General features: G+C 40.9%; 1 protein-coding gene across 9 annotated transcripts in view; it reads left to right on the forward strand.

Annotated features, from left to right (window-relative positions):
* Positions 1 to 16,653, forward strand: part of sgip1a (SH3GL interacting endocytic adaptor 1a) — a 247,037-nt gene that overhangs the window by 63,448 nt on the left and 166,936 nt on the right. For all 9 annotated transcript variants that reach the window (XR_011357752.1, XM_069938392.1, XM_069938387.1 and 6 more), the window contains exon 2: positions 7,714 to 7,758. Coding sequence is in view for 8 of the 9 variants with exons in the window: in XM_069938392.1 (XP_069794493.1) it covers positions 7,749 to 7,758 (10 nt within the window). In the remaining variant the exon portion in view is untranslated. The remainder of the gene's footprint in view (positions 1 to 7,713; positions 7,759 to 16,653) is intronic.

Genomic DNA, 16,653 nt, shown 5'->3' on the forward strand with positions numbered 1-16,653 from the left:
TTTTTCCTCCTTTGTCTTTTGTCAGTGAGGTGGGCTCTGCAGTCTTCTTCAAAGGAGGTTGCTGCCCACCGAACTGTGAGGCGCCAAGATGCACGGTTTGAGGTGATATCAGCCCACTGGCGGTGGTCAATGTGGCAGGCACCAAGAGATTTCTTTAGGCAGTCCTTGTACCTCTTCTTTGGTGCACCTCTGTCACGTTGGCCAGTGGAGAGCTCGCCATATAACACGATCTTGGGAAGGTGATGTTCCTCCATTCTGAAGACGTGAACTACCCAGCGCAGTTGGATCTTCAGCAGCGTGGATTCGATGCTGTCGGTCTCTGCCATCTCGAGTACTTCGATGTTAGGGATGAAGTTGCTCCAATGAATGTTGAGGATGGAGCGGAGACAACGCTGGTGGAAGCGTTCTAGGAGCCGTAGGCGATGACGGTAGAGGACCCATGATTCGGAGCCGAACAGGAGTGTGGGTATGACAACGGCTCTGTATACGCTAATCTTTGTGAGGTTTTTCAGTTGGTTGTTTTTCCAGACTCTTTTGTGTAGTCTTCCAAAGGCGCTATTTGCCTTGGCGAGTCTGTTGTCTATCTCGTTGTCGATCCTTGCATCCGATGAGATGGTGCAGCCGAGATAGGTAAACTGGTTGACCGTTTTGAGTTTTGTGTGCCCGATGGAGATGTGGGGGGGCTGGTAGTCATGGTGGGGAGCTGGCTGATGGAGGACCTCAGTTTTCTTCAGGCTGACTTCCAGGCCAAACATTTTGGCAGTTTCCTCAAAACAGGACGTCAAGCGCTGAAGAGCTGGCTCTGAATGGGCAACTAAAGCGGCATCGTGTGCAAAGAGTAGTTCACGAACAAGTGGCTCTTGTGTCTTGGTGTGAGCTTGCAGGTGCCTCAGATTGAAGAGACTGCCATCCGTGCAGTACCGGATGTAAACAGCGTCTTCATTTTTGAGGTCTTTCATGGTTTGTTTCAGCATCATGCTGAAGAAGATTGAAAGAGGGTTGGTGCGAGAACGCAGCCTTGCTTCACGCCATTGTTAATGGAGAAGGGTTCAGAGAGCTCATTGCTGTATCTGACCTGACCTTGTTGGTTTTCGTGCAGTTGGATAACCATGTTGAGGAACTTTGGGGGGCATCCGAGGCGCTCTAGTATTTGCCAAAGCCCTTTCCTGCTCACGGTGTCGAAGGCTTTGGTGAGGTCAACACAGGTGATGTAGAGTCCTTTGTTTTATTCTCTGCACTTTTCTTGGAACTGTCTGAGGGCAAAGACAATGTCAGTAGTTCCTCTGTTTGAGCGAAAGCCGCATTGTGATTCTGGGAGAACATTCTCGGTAACACTAGGTATTATTCTATTTAGGAGAATCCTAGCGAAGATTTTGCCTGCAATGGAGAGCAGCGTGATTCCCCTGTAGTTTGAGCAGTCTGATTTCTCGCCTTTGTTTTTTTACAGGGTGATGATGATGGCATCCCGAAGGTCCTGAGGCAGCTTTCCTTTGTCCCAGCAGAGCTTGAAAAACTCATGCAGTTTGGCATGCAGAGTTTTGCTGCCAGCCTTCCAGACCTCTGGGGGGATTCCATCCATACCTGCTGCTTTGCCAATTTTCAGTTGTTCAATTGCCTTATATGTCTCTTCCCGGGTGAGGACCTCATCCAGCTCTAGCCTTCGGGGCTGTTGAGGGAGCTGGAGCAGGGCGGAATCTTGGACTGAGCGGTTGGCACTGAAAAGAGATTGGAAGTGTTCTGACTATTGGTTGAGGATGGAGATCTTGTCACTGAGGAGGACTTTGCCATCTGAGCTGCGCAGAGGGCTTTGGACTTGGGGTGAGGGGCCATACACAGCCTTTAGAGCCTCGTAAGAACCCCTGAAGTCACCAATGTTCACGCTGAGCTGGGTTCGTTTGGCGAGGCTAGTCCACCACTCATTTTGGATCTCCCGGAGTTTGCACTGAAGATGCCTGCATGTGTGACTGAAGGCTTGTTTCTTCTCTGGCCAGGACGGCTTTGCAAGGTGAGCCTGGTGGGCAGCTCGCTTCTTTGCCAGCAGCTCCTAGATTTCCTGGTTGTTCTCGTCGAACCAGTCCTTGTTTTTCCTGCAGGAGAAGCCCAGTACCTCTTCAGTGGATTGCAGTATGGTAGTCTTCAACTGATCCCAGAGGGTTTCAGGGGACGAGTCCGTGAGGCGGATTGCATCGTCGAGCTTTGCTTTGAGGTTTGCCTGGAAGTTTCCTCTCACTTCGTCTGACTGCAGGTTTCCAACATTGAACCTCTTTCTGGGGGCTTTACTGTTCCTGGACTTTGGCTTGAAGTGAAGCTTGAGCTTGCAACAAACCAGCTGGTGGTCAGTGTGGCATTCCGCGCTGGGCATGACCCTGTTGTGGAGCACATCTCGTTTGTCTCTTTCTCGCACCAGGACGTAGTCCAGGAGGTGCCAGTGTTTGGATCGGGGATGCATCCAGGTAGTCTTCAGGCTGTCCCTCTGCTGAAAAAGGGTGTTTGTAATGACAAGCCGCTGTTCTGCGCAGAGCTCCAACAGGAGGCGCCCGTTGTCGTTGCACTTGCCGACCACATGCTTGCCCAGGATTCCTGGCCAGGTTTCTGAGTCTTTGCCGACGCGAGCGTTGAAGTCGCCAAGGATGACAACCTTGTCGGCTGTAGGGGTGCGTTGAATGAGGTTGCGCAGATCAGTGTAGAACTTGTCCTTTTCTGCTTGTTCTGCCTGAAGGGTTAGAGCATAGACACTAATGAGGCTGATGCGATGCTTGTTTTGAAGGGGGAGTCGCATGGACTTGATCCGGTCCGAGTGGCCTGTCGGAAAGTTTTCGAGTTTGGAGGCAATGGAGTTCTTGACCATGAAGCCTACACCAGATAGGCGTCGTACATCCATAGGCTTGCCAGACCAGTAGAGTGTGTAGCCCGCGCCGCGTTCTTGGAGGCTGCCTACGTCTGCAAGGCGGACTTCACTGAGAGCGGCTATGTCGATGTCAAGTCTGAGGAGTTCATGTGCGATGAGGGCAGACCGTCGTTCAGGTCGGTGGCTGTCTGCCTTGTCTAGCATGGTTCTGATGTTCCAGCATGCTAGCTTGAGTTTGTGAGCATCTTTTGAGGGGGAGGACGTGGAGGGGGAGGATGTGGACATGTCCTCGGGCCTGCGCAAAGGAGCTTTTAGGTGGAGTGCAGTGTGCGCAGTACTGGCCCCACCCTTTACACCCATGGTTCGTGTGCTGTGGCCAAGCAAGCTGGGACGTGGCAGCAAGGTCCTTGGGTCGTAGGTTTTATATCAGAGTGGCCTTCTCCTATGCAGGTTTCTTACCCGGGCTGGAGGGGCGGGCCTGTCGGCAGTTGGACTGGGTGGTGGAAATTTGGAGAGCAGCACTGTGTCTCTCCTCCCCACTTGTTGCAGGCTGCAGAACATCTCATTTTACCATACTTTCCTCAATGAAGCAACAGGCAAACCATACCTTGCTATTCTGCCTTTTTATATTGAGGAAAGTATCAGCCTTATGTTCTCTGAAGATTTCCTCTCTGCAGATCAATATATTGGTTAACCTTGACATTCAGTTAATTTGAACAAGATTTTTTCCTGATGCTGAGTTTTTTTATTTTGCATTCACTATTTTAGTTGGCCCACAAGTAATTCATCTTTTTCAATGGCTCTGAAATTCTTACAATGAAAACGATTTGAAATGTATTCATTGAAGTCTCAGCAAATTGGAATTTTAATTACCTAATACTTGGATGACCACAAAATATAATAGAAGGGAAAAAAGAGCAAAATTAAAATAAATAAAATAAAAAATAGTTAATCAGAAGGCCAATGAGAAAATTTTTAAAAATCTACTTGCTTTGTCCACCCTTGTTCTATTTGGTGACTTGCAGCATTAAGACCTAATAATCATTTTGAGGCTCAGTATAATGAGAAATAATAAACTATAGAGCAACCATTCACCATGGCCCTGGGGACCACGGCACATTTAAGGAAAATCCTTATTTTCTTTTCAGCTCACATAAGATAATTTTTTTCTATATAGTTGCTAGGAGAAAAGTATGGAAGAAACCAAAACTTGGCTGCTGCACAGGAAAGGGGACCCATAAACTTTGAGCAGTCCTAAGGGGGCCATAGCCAATTAAAAAAATAATCAATGAATTGAACACCCTGGAAATTTATTTAAACTGGCATTTTAGTTTACAGGTGAAGTATCAGTGTTGTTAAGTAAACCAGTAGCAGAAGATCCTTAAGTTCACTCATTCTCTTATTGCTTCATTCGTAATGTTGTGCTGCAAGAATGAATGAAAATCTGGGCATTGTGAGAGAGCCAATTTGATGGGGAGATAAATTCTTAATAAGTGGGAAAGAATAATCGACTTTCTTCCTGGACCTTTAGAATTTCATGCAAAAGTTGCAAGTGTAAATTAAATGATAGGCCAAAGAAAAATGTGTGTGTTCTCCAAATGTAGGCTTAAAAGTGTCCTTTGACTGGGCTGCATAGGGGTTGCATTTTATAAAACCTGCAGGGAGTGAGTTCCTAGCACACAATGAGTATTTAGAATCACTGATCCCCAGATCCCAGTTCAAAAAATGCATTAAGTGCAATATCTCACCGAAGCATGGTATTTGCAGTGCCACCTCTTGTCATGGATAGAGATCTGAAGCCATTGTTCCTTTAGGAATCTGCTCTTTCAAATAGTGACAGGAGAGAAAGGGACATAGGAAATGGGTGGGTGGTCAGAATGCGCATCAAACTGATGCTACATAATAGATCAATTGGAGAGGAAATGGGTGAGTTCCACCTTACAGGAAGTAAGAAGGCTTTAATTGAAGATAGAAATTGTCTGGATCATCCTAGAAGGCATTAGCTTCAGCTGCCATGTTTCTCAAAGTTAGCTCTGATACAGACAGGTTATTTAAATTAGGATAAGTTGGTCCTTCACCCTTCGCTTGCAGTTGAGACCCACACCATGGCTTCAAGCTAGAATATCCCAAGATAAATTACAAAGAGGCATTGCACATCCATTGATATTCCTTCTGCGCATCAGCAGTATCCATGCACAAGTGTGCCGTAGGCCATATCCTTGCTGCAGAGTTCCAAGCATCCAGTGCACACACTGAACAACCAGCTTGCAGATAAAATAATCTAATGCACAAAAATGTATATGCTCTAAAAATGTTTTTCTAGCCCAAGGTTCTATTAAAGCTGGGTAAACTCAGAATCCCTTTCAGAAACTGACAATGAATGTAAGGGATGGGAGGAGACGTATGAGTGAACAACTCCTGTGCTAAAATCTTTTGTATTTTTGTAAATAGAATAAAAGGTATGTCATTTTGATATATATCAGTTTAAAATCTAGATATTCAACTAATTTTCTGGCAGTTAAATCTGAGCAGTTAAATTCCTCAGATTTGTAGTGGCTGTACTGGAAGTTCCTTTATAAGTTAGACAGGATGAAAGAAGAACGGTGGCACAGTTGGCGTAGTGGTTAGTGCAACACCTTTACAGCACCAGCAATCGGGACCAGGGTTCAAATCCCATGTTATCTGTAAGGAGTTGGTACGCTCTCCCCGTGTCTGCGAGGGTTTTCCCTGGGGGCCCGGTTTCCTCCCACCGTTCTTGACATACCGGGGGTGTAGGTTAATTGGTTGTAAATTGGGCGGCACGGGCTCATGGGCCGACATGGCCTGTTACCATACTGCATGCCTAATTTTATTTTAAATTTTTAAAAAATTTAAAAAGAAACTTATTATCTAACTGGCAATTTATTTTATAATTTTTGGCTTCCAATTTCCGTATCATTCTATCATCTTGTGATAGGCTCTATCATTAACCACAAAGTCGAGAGCAGGGGAATGATAGACTTTAATAAACACAAGACTTTGGCTGGCCTGGATCCAGGTACAGGAATGCCAGAAAGTGGGAGGGAGGTCGACCTTTATGGCCAAGTCATAAAGGGAGGAGCCATAGGAGAAGAGTCACTAGTGGGCGGGCCAGCCTCACATACTACAGTACACAGGTAGGAAATAATGTACAAGGAGAAAATATTAATCTTGTTTATTTTGTTTTTCTTAATGCATACACCATTTTTTCAAGAGTTCCTCCAAGTTATCCAAAAACATTGTCTGACCCAGCCATTCCAAAACATAAAATAAAGTTGCTTATTTCTTTTTAATATATTTAAAAATGAAAGCTGAAGAGGAATAAATGAATATATTGCAAAATATAATTGCTGCACCCCTCTAATACTATGTTAGGTCCATATCTCTGAACCATTCCTGTCCATGTTCCTATCAAAGAGTCTTTTGAACATTGTAATTTTACCCACTTTTACCACTTCCTTCAGTATTTCAAAGCCTAATGAAATATTTGGACTGAGGGGAAGTAAATTGCAAATGGAGTTTTGCTTTGCTTTGATTTCTTCTGATCAATTTTGTATATTAAGTATATTATTTCTACATGTGTATTTTAAATTATGGTAGTTTTACCTCACCTGCTAAAGCACAAACTAAAAAAATCTAAGATTTCAGATAAATACATTTCAGCGAAATATTCTGTCAATTCAGACACAATTTTGAACAAATTGTCATGATTCCAAAATAATTAAAGTGACAATGAAAACTCTATTGTTAGTTTATTAATGGAAAATTTTAAGATGGAATGCTCCAAAAATCTGTTTATTCAGTAGGAGACATCTGTGTCAGTCAGCTGTCAATATTCTCTCTTTATGTTTGTCCATGCCTACACTCTAATTATTGCAATTTCCCACTGTGTTCTGCTATTGTGGGTAAAATCCATTTTCCCACACAAGCTCCCTGTGTTCCTTGAGCTTTTTCTGATTTTTCTGCCCTTTGATATCTGGTTCTTCCATGGCACGTTGTGTTTAAGTTTCTCGCCAAGCAGCCTGGGAGATTTTTTTTCTCCATGATCCTTCTGGGGATAATTGTTTATAATGTGACGTCAGCCGGATTGATTTCTCTTCAATGGCACAGAGAGAGAGAGAGAGAGAGAGAGAGAGAGAGAGAGTGAGAGAGAGAGAGAGAGAGAGGAGCAAGCAGAAATGTGCAGCAGCTTTCTGACAAAAGGACGCACGTATTAATTGGCTGAATGCATAACAACAACACTGTTGCTTAATTATTGATATTCAGCTTTGGGAGTGATATAATGCTTAAGTGAAGAGGTTTTATTTGCATTTTTTGGATATTTGGTAGTTCCTGCTCGATTACAAAGGTGTCTAAATTAATCTGACTGAGCTATTATTAATCTTATCTGCTTGGCTCCCCAAGTAGGATTATAAGACGGCGAAGTGCGTCATAAGGTACATGAACTGTGTGTATCTGTAGCAGTGTATGTGTCTGTGTGTCCGTCCATCTGTCTGGATGTTTGTGTATGTGTGTGCATATCAGAGAAAGGTGGGGAGGTGGTTTTTTTTCCTGCGGTCCCTCGGGTTATTGTGTCAGTTGATGGCAACCATGTGATTAGCAATGGAGCATCAGCAATTGGTTGAAACTAGCAGTTGTGTCGAGCACAGCAAGCTTCCTCTCCCTGTCTTTTATCAGCATCGTTCTGTGATCCTGCAGCTGACAGCAAGTGTGGCATCCATGGCCTATATACGCACCATTTCAGTTCTGCCTTGGCATCCACAATAGCTAGAAGTTGATTTTGATCTTCATTTATTCCTGTTGAATTTATATGTGATAACTGGCCCCTGCTTTCGTGTGTCTTTCAGGACCTTTGGAGATTGAGGAATGCAATTCTGCCACCATGATGGAAGGTAAGCTTCAGTCTCTTATCATATTTTAAGCCTTAATTCGGAATTCACTGATCCGAAGTAAGTAAATGAGGGCCTTTGATTCAAATAGGCAATTATATTCTGCTATGAGAAATCGAGCATTCAGATTTCTATTCTTTCTGTTGTCACGCTTTGCTTTCTATTGTGCTTCAGGCAGCAACTAAAAGCAAATGACCCTTAGGGGTCCTTGAAATGCTTGATGTCCTCCAGTTTTTTTGTGTCAATTTCTAGGGATATTTATTGCCAAGAGGGAAGATGTAACAAGGCTGCTTTAGCAGTGTCATTATTAAAGCTTCAAGATTATAGAGATTCTTGTGGGCCAAAAGCTTTCTGGATTAAAATAGTCTAGGCAAATAATTAAGATTAATTAGAAATTGTACCTCTGATTTAAACAAAAAGCATCAGTAGTTCTTACTTCAAGACTATGCAATGAATTAGCATTTGTGTAAATATGTAATGTGGTGACACTTGCATTAATGTACAGAAAATCCTTGTATCATGAGTTGATACCATCAGTCCTGTGTGGAAATAATATCTTTTACTGCACACAGTGCATCAAGAACAATATTCAGTCTGCTAGCTGTCTAAAATCAGACCTTTTATATGAACCTGAACTATCTGACCATTTTATTTTGAAGTGACAAATGACACAACCAATGAGATTACTTGTTAATCAGTCATGCTCAATTTCAGCTTCTTTTGCTATACTGGAGTAAGAAAAATAAAGTCTGCACCTCTTTGTAAGGGCAAATTAAATGTTGGGTATTTAGTGTTCATTTCTGCATGTTTCAGTTAGGGTTGATGAGTATGTAATAGCTTTAAGTTAAAATTGTGAAATAGCCAGAGGCAAGATACGTTGGTGCTATGGTAGATTAGAACCAGGAAATTGATCATTTCTGCTGCCATTTATAGCTAGTATCATTCTTTGGTCAGTTTCAGAATAAAGTAATTTCAGATATAAAGAATGAAGAACAGAACAAGCTGCAGCTTCATTTTTGTTCAATCCTTCAAATTATGCTTGCAAAAATATTAAGCTCTAACGTGACAAAGAGCTCAGGCCCAGAATGTTGGTTATATATCTTTGCCTCCCATGGATGCTGAGATTCTTCAGCACTTTTGTGTGTTTACTACAATCACAGCATCTGCAGACTTTCTTGTTTCACTCCTTAAATCTAAATGTAGACGTACAGTACAGTAACAGGCACTTCTGGCCCATGATCCTGGGCTGTTCAATAACACCCAATTGACCTGTGCCATTTTAGAAGAGGGGCGGGAACTGAAGAAGCCAGAGGAAACACACACAGACACAAGGAGAATGTACAAACTCCTACAGATAGTGCTGGATTCAAACCCTGGTCGCTGGCACTATAACAGTTTTGCAGTAATCATTGCATTAACTGTCCCACACTTTACATGGATCTTTAAATATGATTTGATAGTTAACAATAAATCAGTACCTGCTCAACTTTTTGGAATATTAACAAAATAGAGCATGTTTTGGTAGAAGTGAAAGAATATTTAATTGAAGTCTATCAATAGAGCTTTGAAGCATTTAGACTGAGATTGGTTGGCATATTTTGGAAGGAGATTCTGATAATGGATTTCTTGGAATCATAGCATTTTATGGCATGGAAACAAGCTCTTCAGCCCAACTAGTCCATGCCAGCCACCAGCCTATCTAAGATAGTCTTATTTGACTGCATTTTGGACATACCCTCTGAACTTTTTGTATCCATGTACCTGTCTGAATGTCTTTTAATGTTGTCATTTTACTCTCCTCTACCACGTCCTCTGTCAGCTCATTCCATATACCTAGCGCCCCCTTAAGAGCCCAGAAGAAAATTTCCTATACAATGTCAAACCAAATTATATCCCACTGGAAATAAAGCATCAATGAGAAAATCTAGATTTGTATGAAGAATTCAATATAATGCATATTTAAACCCTATGTTGATCATTTATTAACGTATCATTCACTTTTTCATTCAAACAAATGAATAATAATAGAACCCACTCTCAATCTTTTGGTATGCCTGTGCTTTGTTTTCTGTTCATAAAATTGTAATCAAAATAACTTCAGTGGGGAAAAAAATTGTGGAAGAGAAAAAAAAATAGGTTTCAGTGGAGAACTAATGAACTAGCTGAGATAACTAATGCTTCTCGTAGGGTGGGTTCTCGATTATGGAGCCATGCAATCTTTTACTACATTAAGATGACTGAATAGTGTCTTTTATTCCTGTATTGATGTTTTTGCTGTGTTTGATGGGGTTATTTTTCAATTAAGCAAAAAAAAGTTAAAACTTTCATGGGTAACTAGTTCCACCGCTGCAATAGCATTATAGTGGAATGAATCATTCACTCATCGCATTGAATTCGTAAGGTATTTGCAGTGCATGAATGATCGCTATGCATCTGGTGAAACTGTAAATTTTATGCTTTGTAGCAAAATAGCAGTGAATGTAATTGTAAGAATCAGTCATTTTTTAACGTGCTCATGATTTGAAGCTGGTTTATGATCTCCAAGCTTCCCAAGGACTCGGTCTGGATTGTGATGTATTTATTGAAAATTACTTCGCTCTTTGAACTTTTGTTTGTTAGACATCTTGGTAGAACAAACGTGTGTCCATCGGCCATGAGATCGTTGGCCTTCTGAGCTAATCTGATATGCATATTGGAACAGGAGTAGGCCATTTGTCATCTCAGCTCTAATGCTTTCTTTCTAATTTGCATCTATGCAAATTAGGGTGTGAAAATCTATTGATTGCAGATTTAAATTTGTTATTTGAGCTAGGTTTTGATTTTGTGGGAAAGCCTCCAAACCTGTCATCTTTTGTGTCAAGCAGAACACATTTGAGACATGTTGATGAGGTAAGTGCTGAATGTAACCTGTTTGCTGTAATAGAGCAATGACTGAAGATCATCATGTTAGAGATAATTTGATCACAGGAACAAAAGGAAGTCACTGAGACCCTGTAGATGTTTATTTATATCTGATCTCTAACGCCATTTGCCTTCCTTAACTCCAGATCCCTAATATCTTTGTGTTGCAAAAGAAAATACAAGCTTCAGGTTTAAAGTTCTTCGTTAGTTATTAACTGCTATTTGTGGAGAAAAAGTGTCACACTTCCATTATCTTGTGTATGAAAGGAAGTGCTGATTTTATGTCCCCTTATACCAAGTATCCTCACCAACAGAAAATGCAGAAATCCATCTTCTTGCTTAAAAAACTTCATAGATTTAATCATTCCAAGGAGTACAATCCTCGTTTACACGATCTCTCCTTGTAAATTGACTCTTGAGGCCCTGATAGTATTTGGTTGCATCATTGCTCCATATTGTCTAAGGCCTGATGATAAATTTAATGTAGAAATTCCCATGTCTTTTCACAAGAGTTGAATTGCCCGTTCATTGTGCATTCCTTGTAGTTGTAAATTTCATGGTAGTTTTCAGCAACTTGGTTTCAGATTGAGATATGTCATTGTATGGAATTAATCGACAAACAGGTTTCATCTGTCCCCACTCCATTATTAGATGAGTAGACCCTTAAGGATGGACAACCAGCTTTCTTGATTCATAAAGAAGATTGAAGAAAATATTTTGATGTTGTAAAGGAAACTGCCATGAAATTGGACATAACTCATTTTGATGCACTATATGGAGATTTTCAGTGTCAGTGATGTCCAATTGCTCAGCAAAAAGGGGTGTAAGGCTTTCTTTCCATCTGATAGCCTACAGGTCATGCTTGGGCAAGTTGTAGTACCTTTTTTTGACTCCCAATCAGGGTCGCGTGAAGCCATGGATTGCTGATAGTAGATGGATTTTTACAAGCAGATTCTACAAATTGGAATTTACGGTAGTAAAACTAAAAAACACTGGGCAGATGAATCTGTTGATCAATGACCAAGGTTACCCATTCAGTATGGACTCTGCAACTGAAGAAGGCAATGGGAAACTACTTCATTATTTTTCCCTTGTATGATCATGAACTCAACGTCGACTACGGTCTCAGCTCAAAGATGGATCCTTCATTGAAGGGGAAGAGGCAACAACTACAATTCGGAGGGTCAGATGTAGTGAAGGATGGAGAGACATGATCGCTCACACCAAGTGGCAAGGCACTTGAATGAATGATGATATGGAGATGGTATTTCATGCTGATTAATACCCATTTGGAATTCTGAATTACGTAACTGATGAACTTTAAGAAATCATTAGGATGGTTTGTACATTTTCCTTTCATCAAAACAGTATCTGTAGATTTCCTCTTGACAGTAATGGGCAAAGCTGGCAGCAGCATTAAGTGCTTGCAAAAGCTTAATCATTCCTGCTCTGAATGCTGTGAAGGACAGGACAGAACCACGTGGCTGTCATTAAGATGAGGCAGAAGTGGGGGTACACACACCTTTTGTCTGTGTGACCACACCCACCTCCCTGTCTCTCCCACTGTGATCCCGCCCGCACATCTATTCCTATGTCTTAATTGTTGCCGAAGTCCCTGCCAGGCAGTGGAGATAAGAAGCAGTGATCTCTGCATTTTTAAGTTGCTCCAAGCTCACAGACACGCACAGCAAATCCACTGCAGAAGCAGATCTGTCTTCATTGATGCAGCACAGTGGGAGGGCAGAGCATCATTGTTCTAGTAGGAACACATCGATTCACATGAGACAGGTGACCTGAAGTGCGCATGTTCATTTTTAAACAGTGAGTGAAAAGCACAGATTGCAAGTTGCAATTATTTTTGTATTAATTTCGGTCATTACTGAAGAAATTATGTTATGTGCCTTGATAACTTTATCTCGTGTGTGGTTTATGCTGATTGAATAATATCAGCCCTGAGGTGAATCAGAACTGCCCAATTGAGGCATAGGATTAGATGTGTCGGTAGGATCACAGTGGGAGGGATGGGAAGGATGAGGCAGGTGAAGTCAGACAGAATGGAGAAATATATTTCCCAATGCTGTGATCAAAAATGGGTGCCATCATGTTCAAGTTTGCACTAAATGGTTTTAATGCACATTTTACATTTGAAAAGCAGGTGTAAATGGGTTCAATTTCTAGGTAAGATTGTGTACATCTTGGAAAAGTAATGTATATTCATTAATAATGAGTTTCACAGTCATAGAAAAATCTAGGAAAATATTAAGCATGGGGAGCTAACCAAGATATGGAAGCAAACAAATGTGAGGAATTTTCAGCTAAACTCCTTCAAATTAACAAAATGTTATTTTAAATCTTTTACTGCCATTGTCTAACATCACAAAGATAAGTTCTCCAATTTCTGTCTTGCAAGGTATTTAAGTTCAAGTTTGATTATCATCTGATTGAATAAGTACAAATTAACAAAACAGAAATTCTTCAGTCATTAATGCAAAAACGTGCAAACATACATACAGATGTAACGCACACAGGCAAATGATGCATATGCAGTATATATAAATAAATATTGTTAAATAAATAGGGTCTCAGTTGGTTTGTATGAGCCGTTTATTAGTCATTCAGCAGTCTCACTGCTTCTGGCTGAGAAGCTGCTTCTCAGCCTCGTGGTTCTGGCTCCGAAACTCCTGTATCTCTTTCCTGATGGGAGTAGCTGGAAAATACTGTGTGTGGGGTGATAGGGATCCTCAATGATTTTGTGAGTTTTCTTCAGACAATGATTAGATTATGCTTCTAAGATCAAAATGGAACCAACTGAATGCTTGTGGACTTTAAGCATTTGTAGAACTTAATTTTTCATCCATGGCCTCACCTCACCCAATATCTGTGATTTCCTCGAGTTCTATAAATCCTCTGGTGCCTGTGATAGTTGTTGGCCTCTGTACACCTCTGACTTCATAGAATTCTAGAGTCCACAGTAATATAAAAACATACAGCATAGAAATAGGCTCCTCCAACCCACTTTGTCCATGCAGACTGCAATGTCTGTCTAAGCTAATTCCATTTTCCTGCGTGAGGCTCATATCCCTGTACTCCTTTCCTGTCCAAGTATCTGTCCAATTTAGTATCTATCCTATTAATGATCCTCCTAATTTCAGAAACCTTTAGTTAGTCATCTTTTTTTATGTTTATATGTTCCAGTAAGCATAAACTCATCCCATCCAATCTCTCCTCATAATTACAGCACTTTATTCCAGGCACTCACTCTATTGCTACATCCTTTCTCCAGTGTGGTGCCAAACATTTCAAGGGCAGTGTTACAAATGTTTTGTACAACTACTACATTATCTCCCAACTCTCATATACAATGGCTGAACCTATGAGAGCAAGCATACCGAATATCTTTTCACCATCCTATCCACCTGTGTCACCACATTGAGAATATAGGAGCACTCCAAGGCCTTTCTGTTCCTAAGGGCCCTGTAATTTATATGTCCTTCCACAATATGACTGTCAAAGTGAATTATCACATATTCATTGTGGTGCTTGCATGTTCAGTTTTCTAGTCCCAAGAAGCACTTCACATTCCATATCTCTGTACTGAATATGTTGCATTTGATCTTCTACATTCAGTCATTCAAAACGCTCATCCTCAGCTTTGGTGTTATTTAGCATGTCCCATTCATTTTCAATCCACAACACTTTTAACAAGTAACTCACAATCTTTTCCATTCTAATTATCAAGTCTCTTTAAATATTGCATTCCACAAAGCATTGAGGTTTATGGGGACAGTAGGAATTACTAATCTGCTTGTGCTTTCTATTTCCATTTATTTAGCTAACTGGATCAAGAATTTATTTACTTTTGTGTATTTTAGAAAAGAAACTTGCTAAGCAAACCCTTTTATTATTTGAGGTTAAATGAGTGGAAGAGCCAAGCAGCAATTCTGCTGCACATCAGTAATGCTCTGCTGTATTGCAGTATGATTTACATCACTCTATTTTGTGTCATAACCCAACCAGAAGAGTTTACTAACCATTCTTGCAAATTAATTTTCAAAAAATAAATTGGAATCAAATATGTTCCAGTTTGTGCTTCGATACAAAACCCGTTCCGCATCAAAAATTCACATTAAACACCTTGTGGAGACAGTTTATCATTCTTAATCTATTATCTTCCTTAATTTTTCATTCTTTTTACAATCTGCAGGTATTTATGATGCAAAATTGTATGCTGCTTTACATAGAATCTATAGCTTATTAATTAGTACTGTTCAATGCAGTTGGCCAGACGCCACAAGGACCTCTTCCCATTGGACTTATCCTTCCACCCAGCCCATATCTCATTTCAAGTGAATTCTTCCAATAAGCAGAAACGTATAAAAAGATATTAAACTTTATTAATAAATCAATTCAAACTATTAAACACTTTTAATAATTATAGATTATAAAATGCTTAAAATTTTTTAATACTTTAAAAATAAAGTAAACTGAATAATATTTACTTAGTCTTACAGAGTAGAAATGTAATCAATGAGAATATGTACAACAGGTCACCAGAATGGATTAATCAGACCTAAAACATGTCGCACTGGCCGAACATAACAAGTGTAGGAAATTCTCGAATCTCTTGCATTTACATTTCATCGAGCAAAATATTATGTTGTGTAACTCTGTCCCAAAAATATAAGATCAGAAGTGCCAAAACTGCACTTATTAGGATCGATCACAATGCCAAACTCATCAAACTTCTGAAACAATGAGATAAGGTGTCACTTGTTCTCCTCTTCATCCACACTTGCAACCAGAATATCGTCAATGTAAACCAGCACAAAATTGAGGCAGGCTAGTACATGGTCCATAAACTGTTAGAATGTCTGAGCTGCATTCTGATTTCATGATTTTAAGATGTTCCAGGGGTAATCTATGAGCTGCGCTACCTTCGGAGGACCCTGTAGAACCCTGTAGGTTACTGTTTAATGTCTGCATGAGAATATGATGGGATCACTAGGTGAGGGAAACACTTGAGCATGGCTCAGATAGGAGAGGAGCCAGGTTGAAGGCACGTCCGGAAGATGATGACATTGGAGGGACAACAAATGCAACTCATTTGCATACAAGAACTGAGGTCCACGACACAATGAGTTTTCAAATCCATCAACAAAGAAAAATATGACAAGAAATCTGCCCCCAAAATGGAATTTACCATGTTTACAATCGTGAAATCCCACCAAAAAGGATTCTTGAGACCAAAATCCAACATGAGTGACCTGTGGTCATATGTTTCAATGTAAGAATCGTTTGCAGCTTGAAGAACACATATTGGGGTGTCTGTGTTCCTCTGTGGTTGGAGGGACCACTGAAATCTCTACTACATCGGAATTCACAAGAAATTGAACATCTGCCCTTGGGCAGCAGTTGCCTCTACTTACTGGTCTTTTCCAGGTTGCCATTTGTGCAAGTCGCAAGGTAGCTGACAGGACTAGGCAGCAGCAACAAATCTCCCATGCTTCCAAGATAAACGCCGTCTGTCGCCTCTACCATGTCCTCAACCACCATGATTCCAACCAAGTCGACGGAAGGAATTACATTGAATATCCAAAGCCTGGACCTGTGTAGTCATTGCTGCCATTTGCTGCTCCAACTCTGTTATGTTCGATTGAAGCTGGTGCTTCACAAGGTGCAGTAAACAGTTATTGCAGTTCCATTTGCTCCTGTTGACAAGGGGAAGAAGCTAATCCTTCTATCTTCAATGCCATAACGAGGTCGGCATGATCCACCAACTGATCAAAGGTGGACATTCAAAAAACAATCACCAAATGTTCTTGAACATGATGAGGTAAACATCAAAGGAACCTCTGTTTCCAAAAATCGCCTTCAACAGGGTCTGTTCCACCTAGCCTGTGCCACCTCCTCAACATCTCTCATAGTTGCCTAATGCCCAGGCAGTCATCAGCTAGTAATTGGTCCATACAAGTTTTCCTAGATTTATGAATGCGCCGC

This window comes from Narcine bancroftii, chromosome 5, assembly GCF_036971445.1.
Source record: "Narcine bancroftii isolate sNarBan1 chromosome 5, sNarBan1.hap1, whole genome shotgun sequence".
NCBI lineage: Eukaryota > Metazoa > Chordata > Chondrichthyes > Torpediniformes > Narcinidae > Narcine > Narcine bancroftii.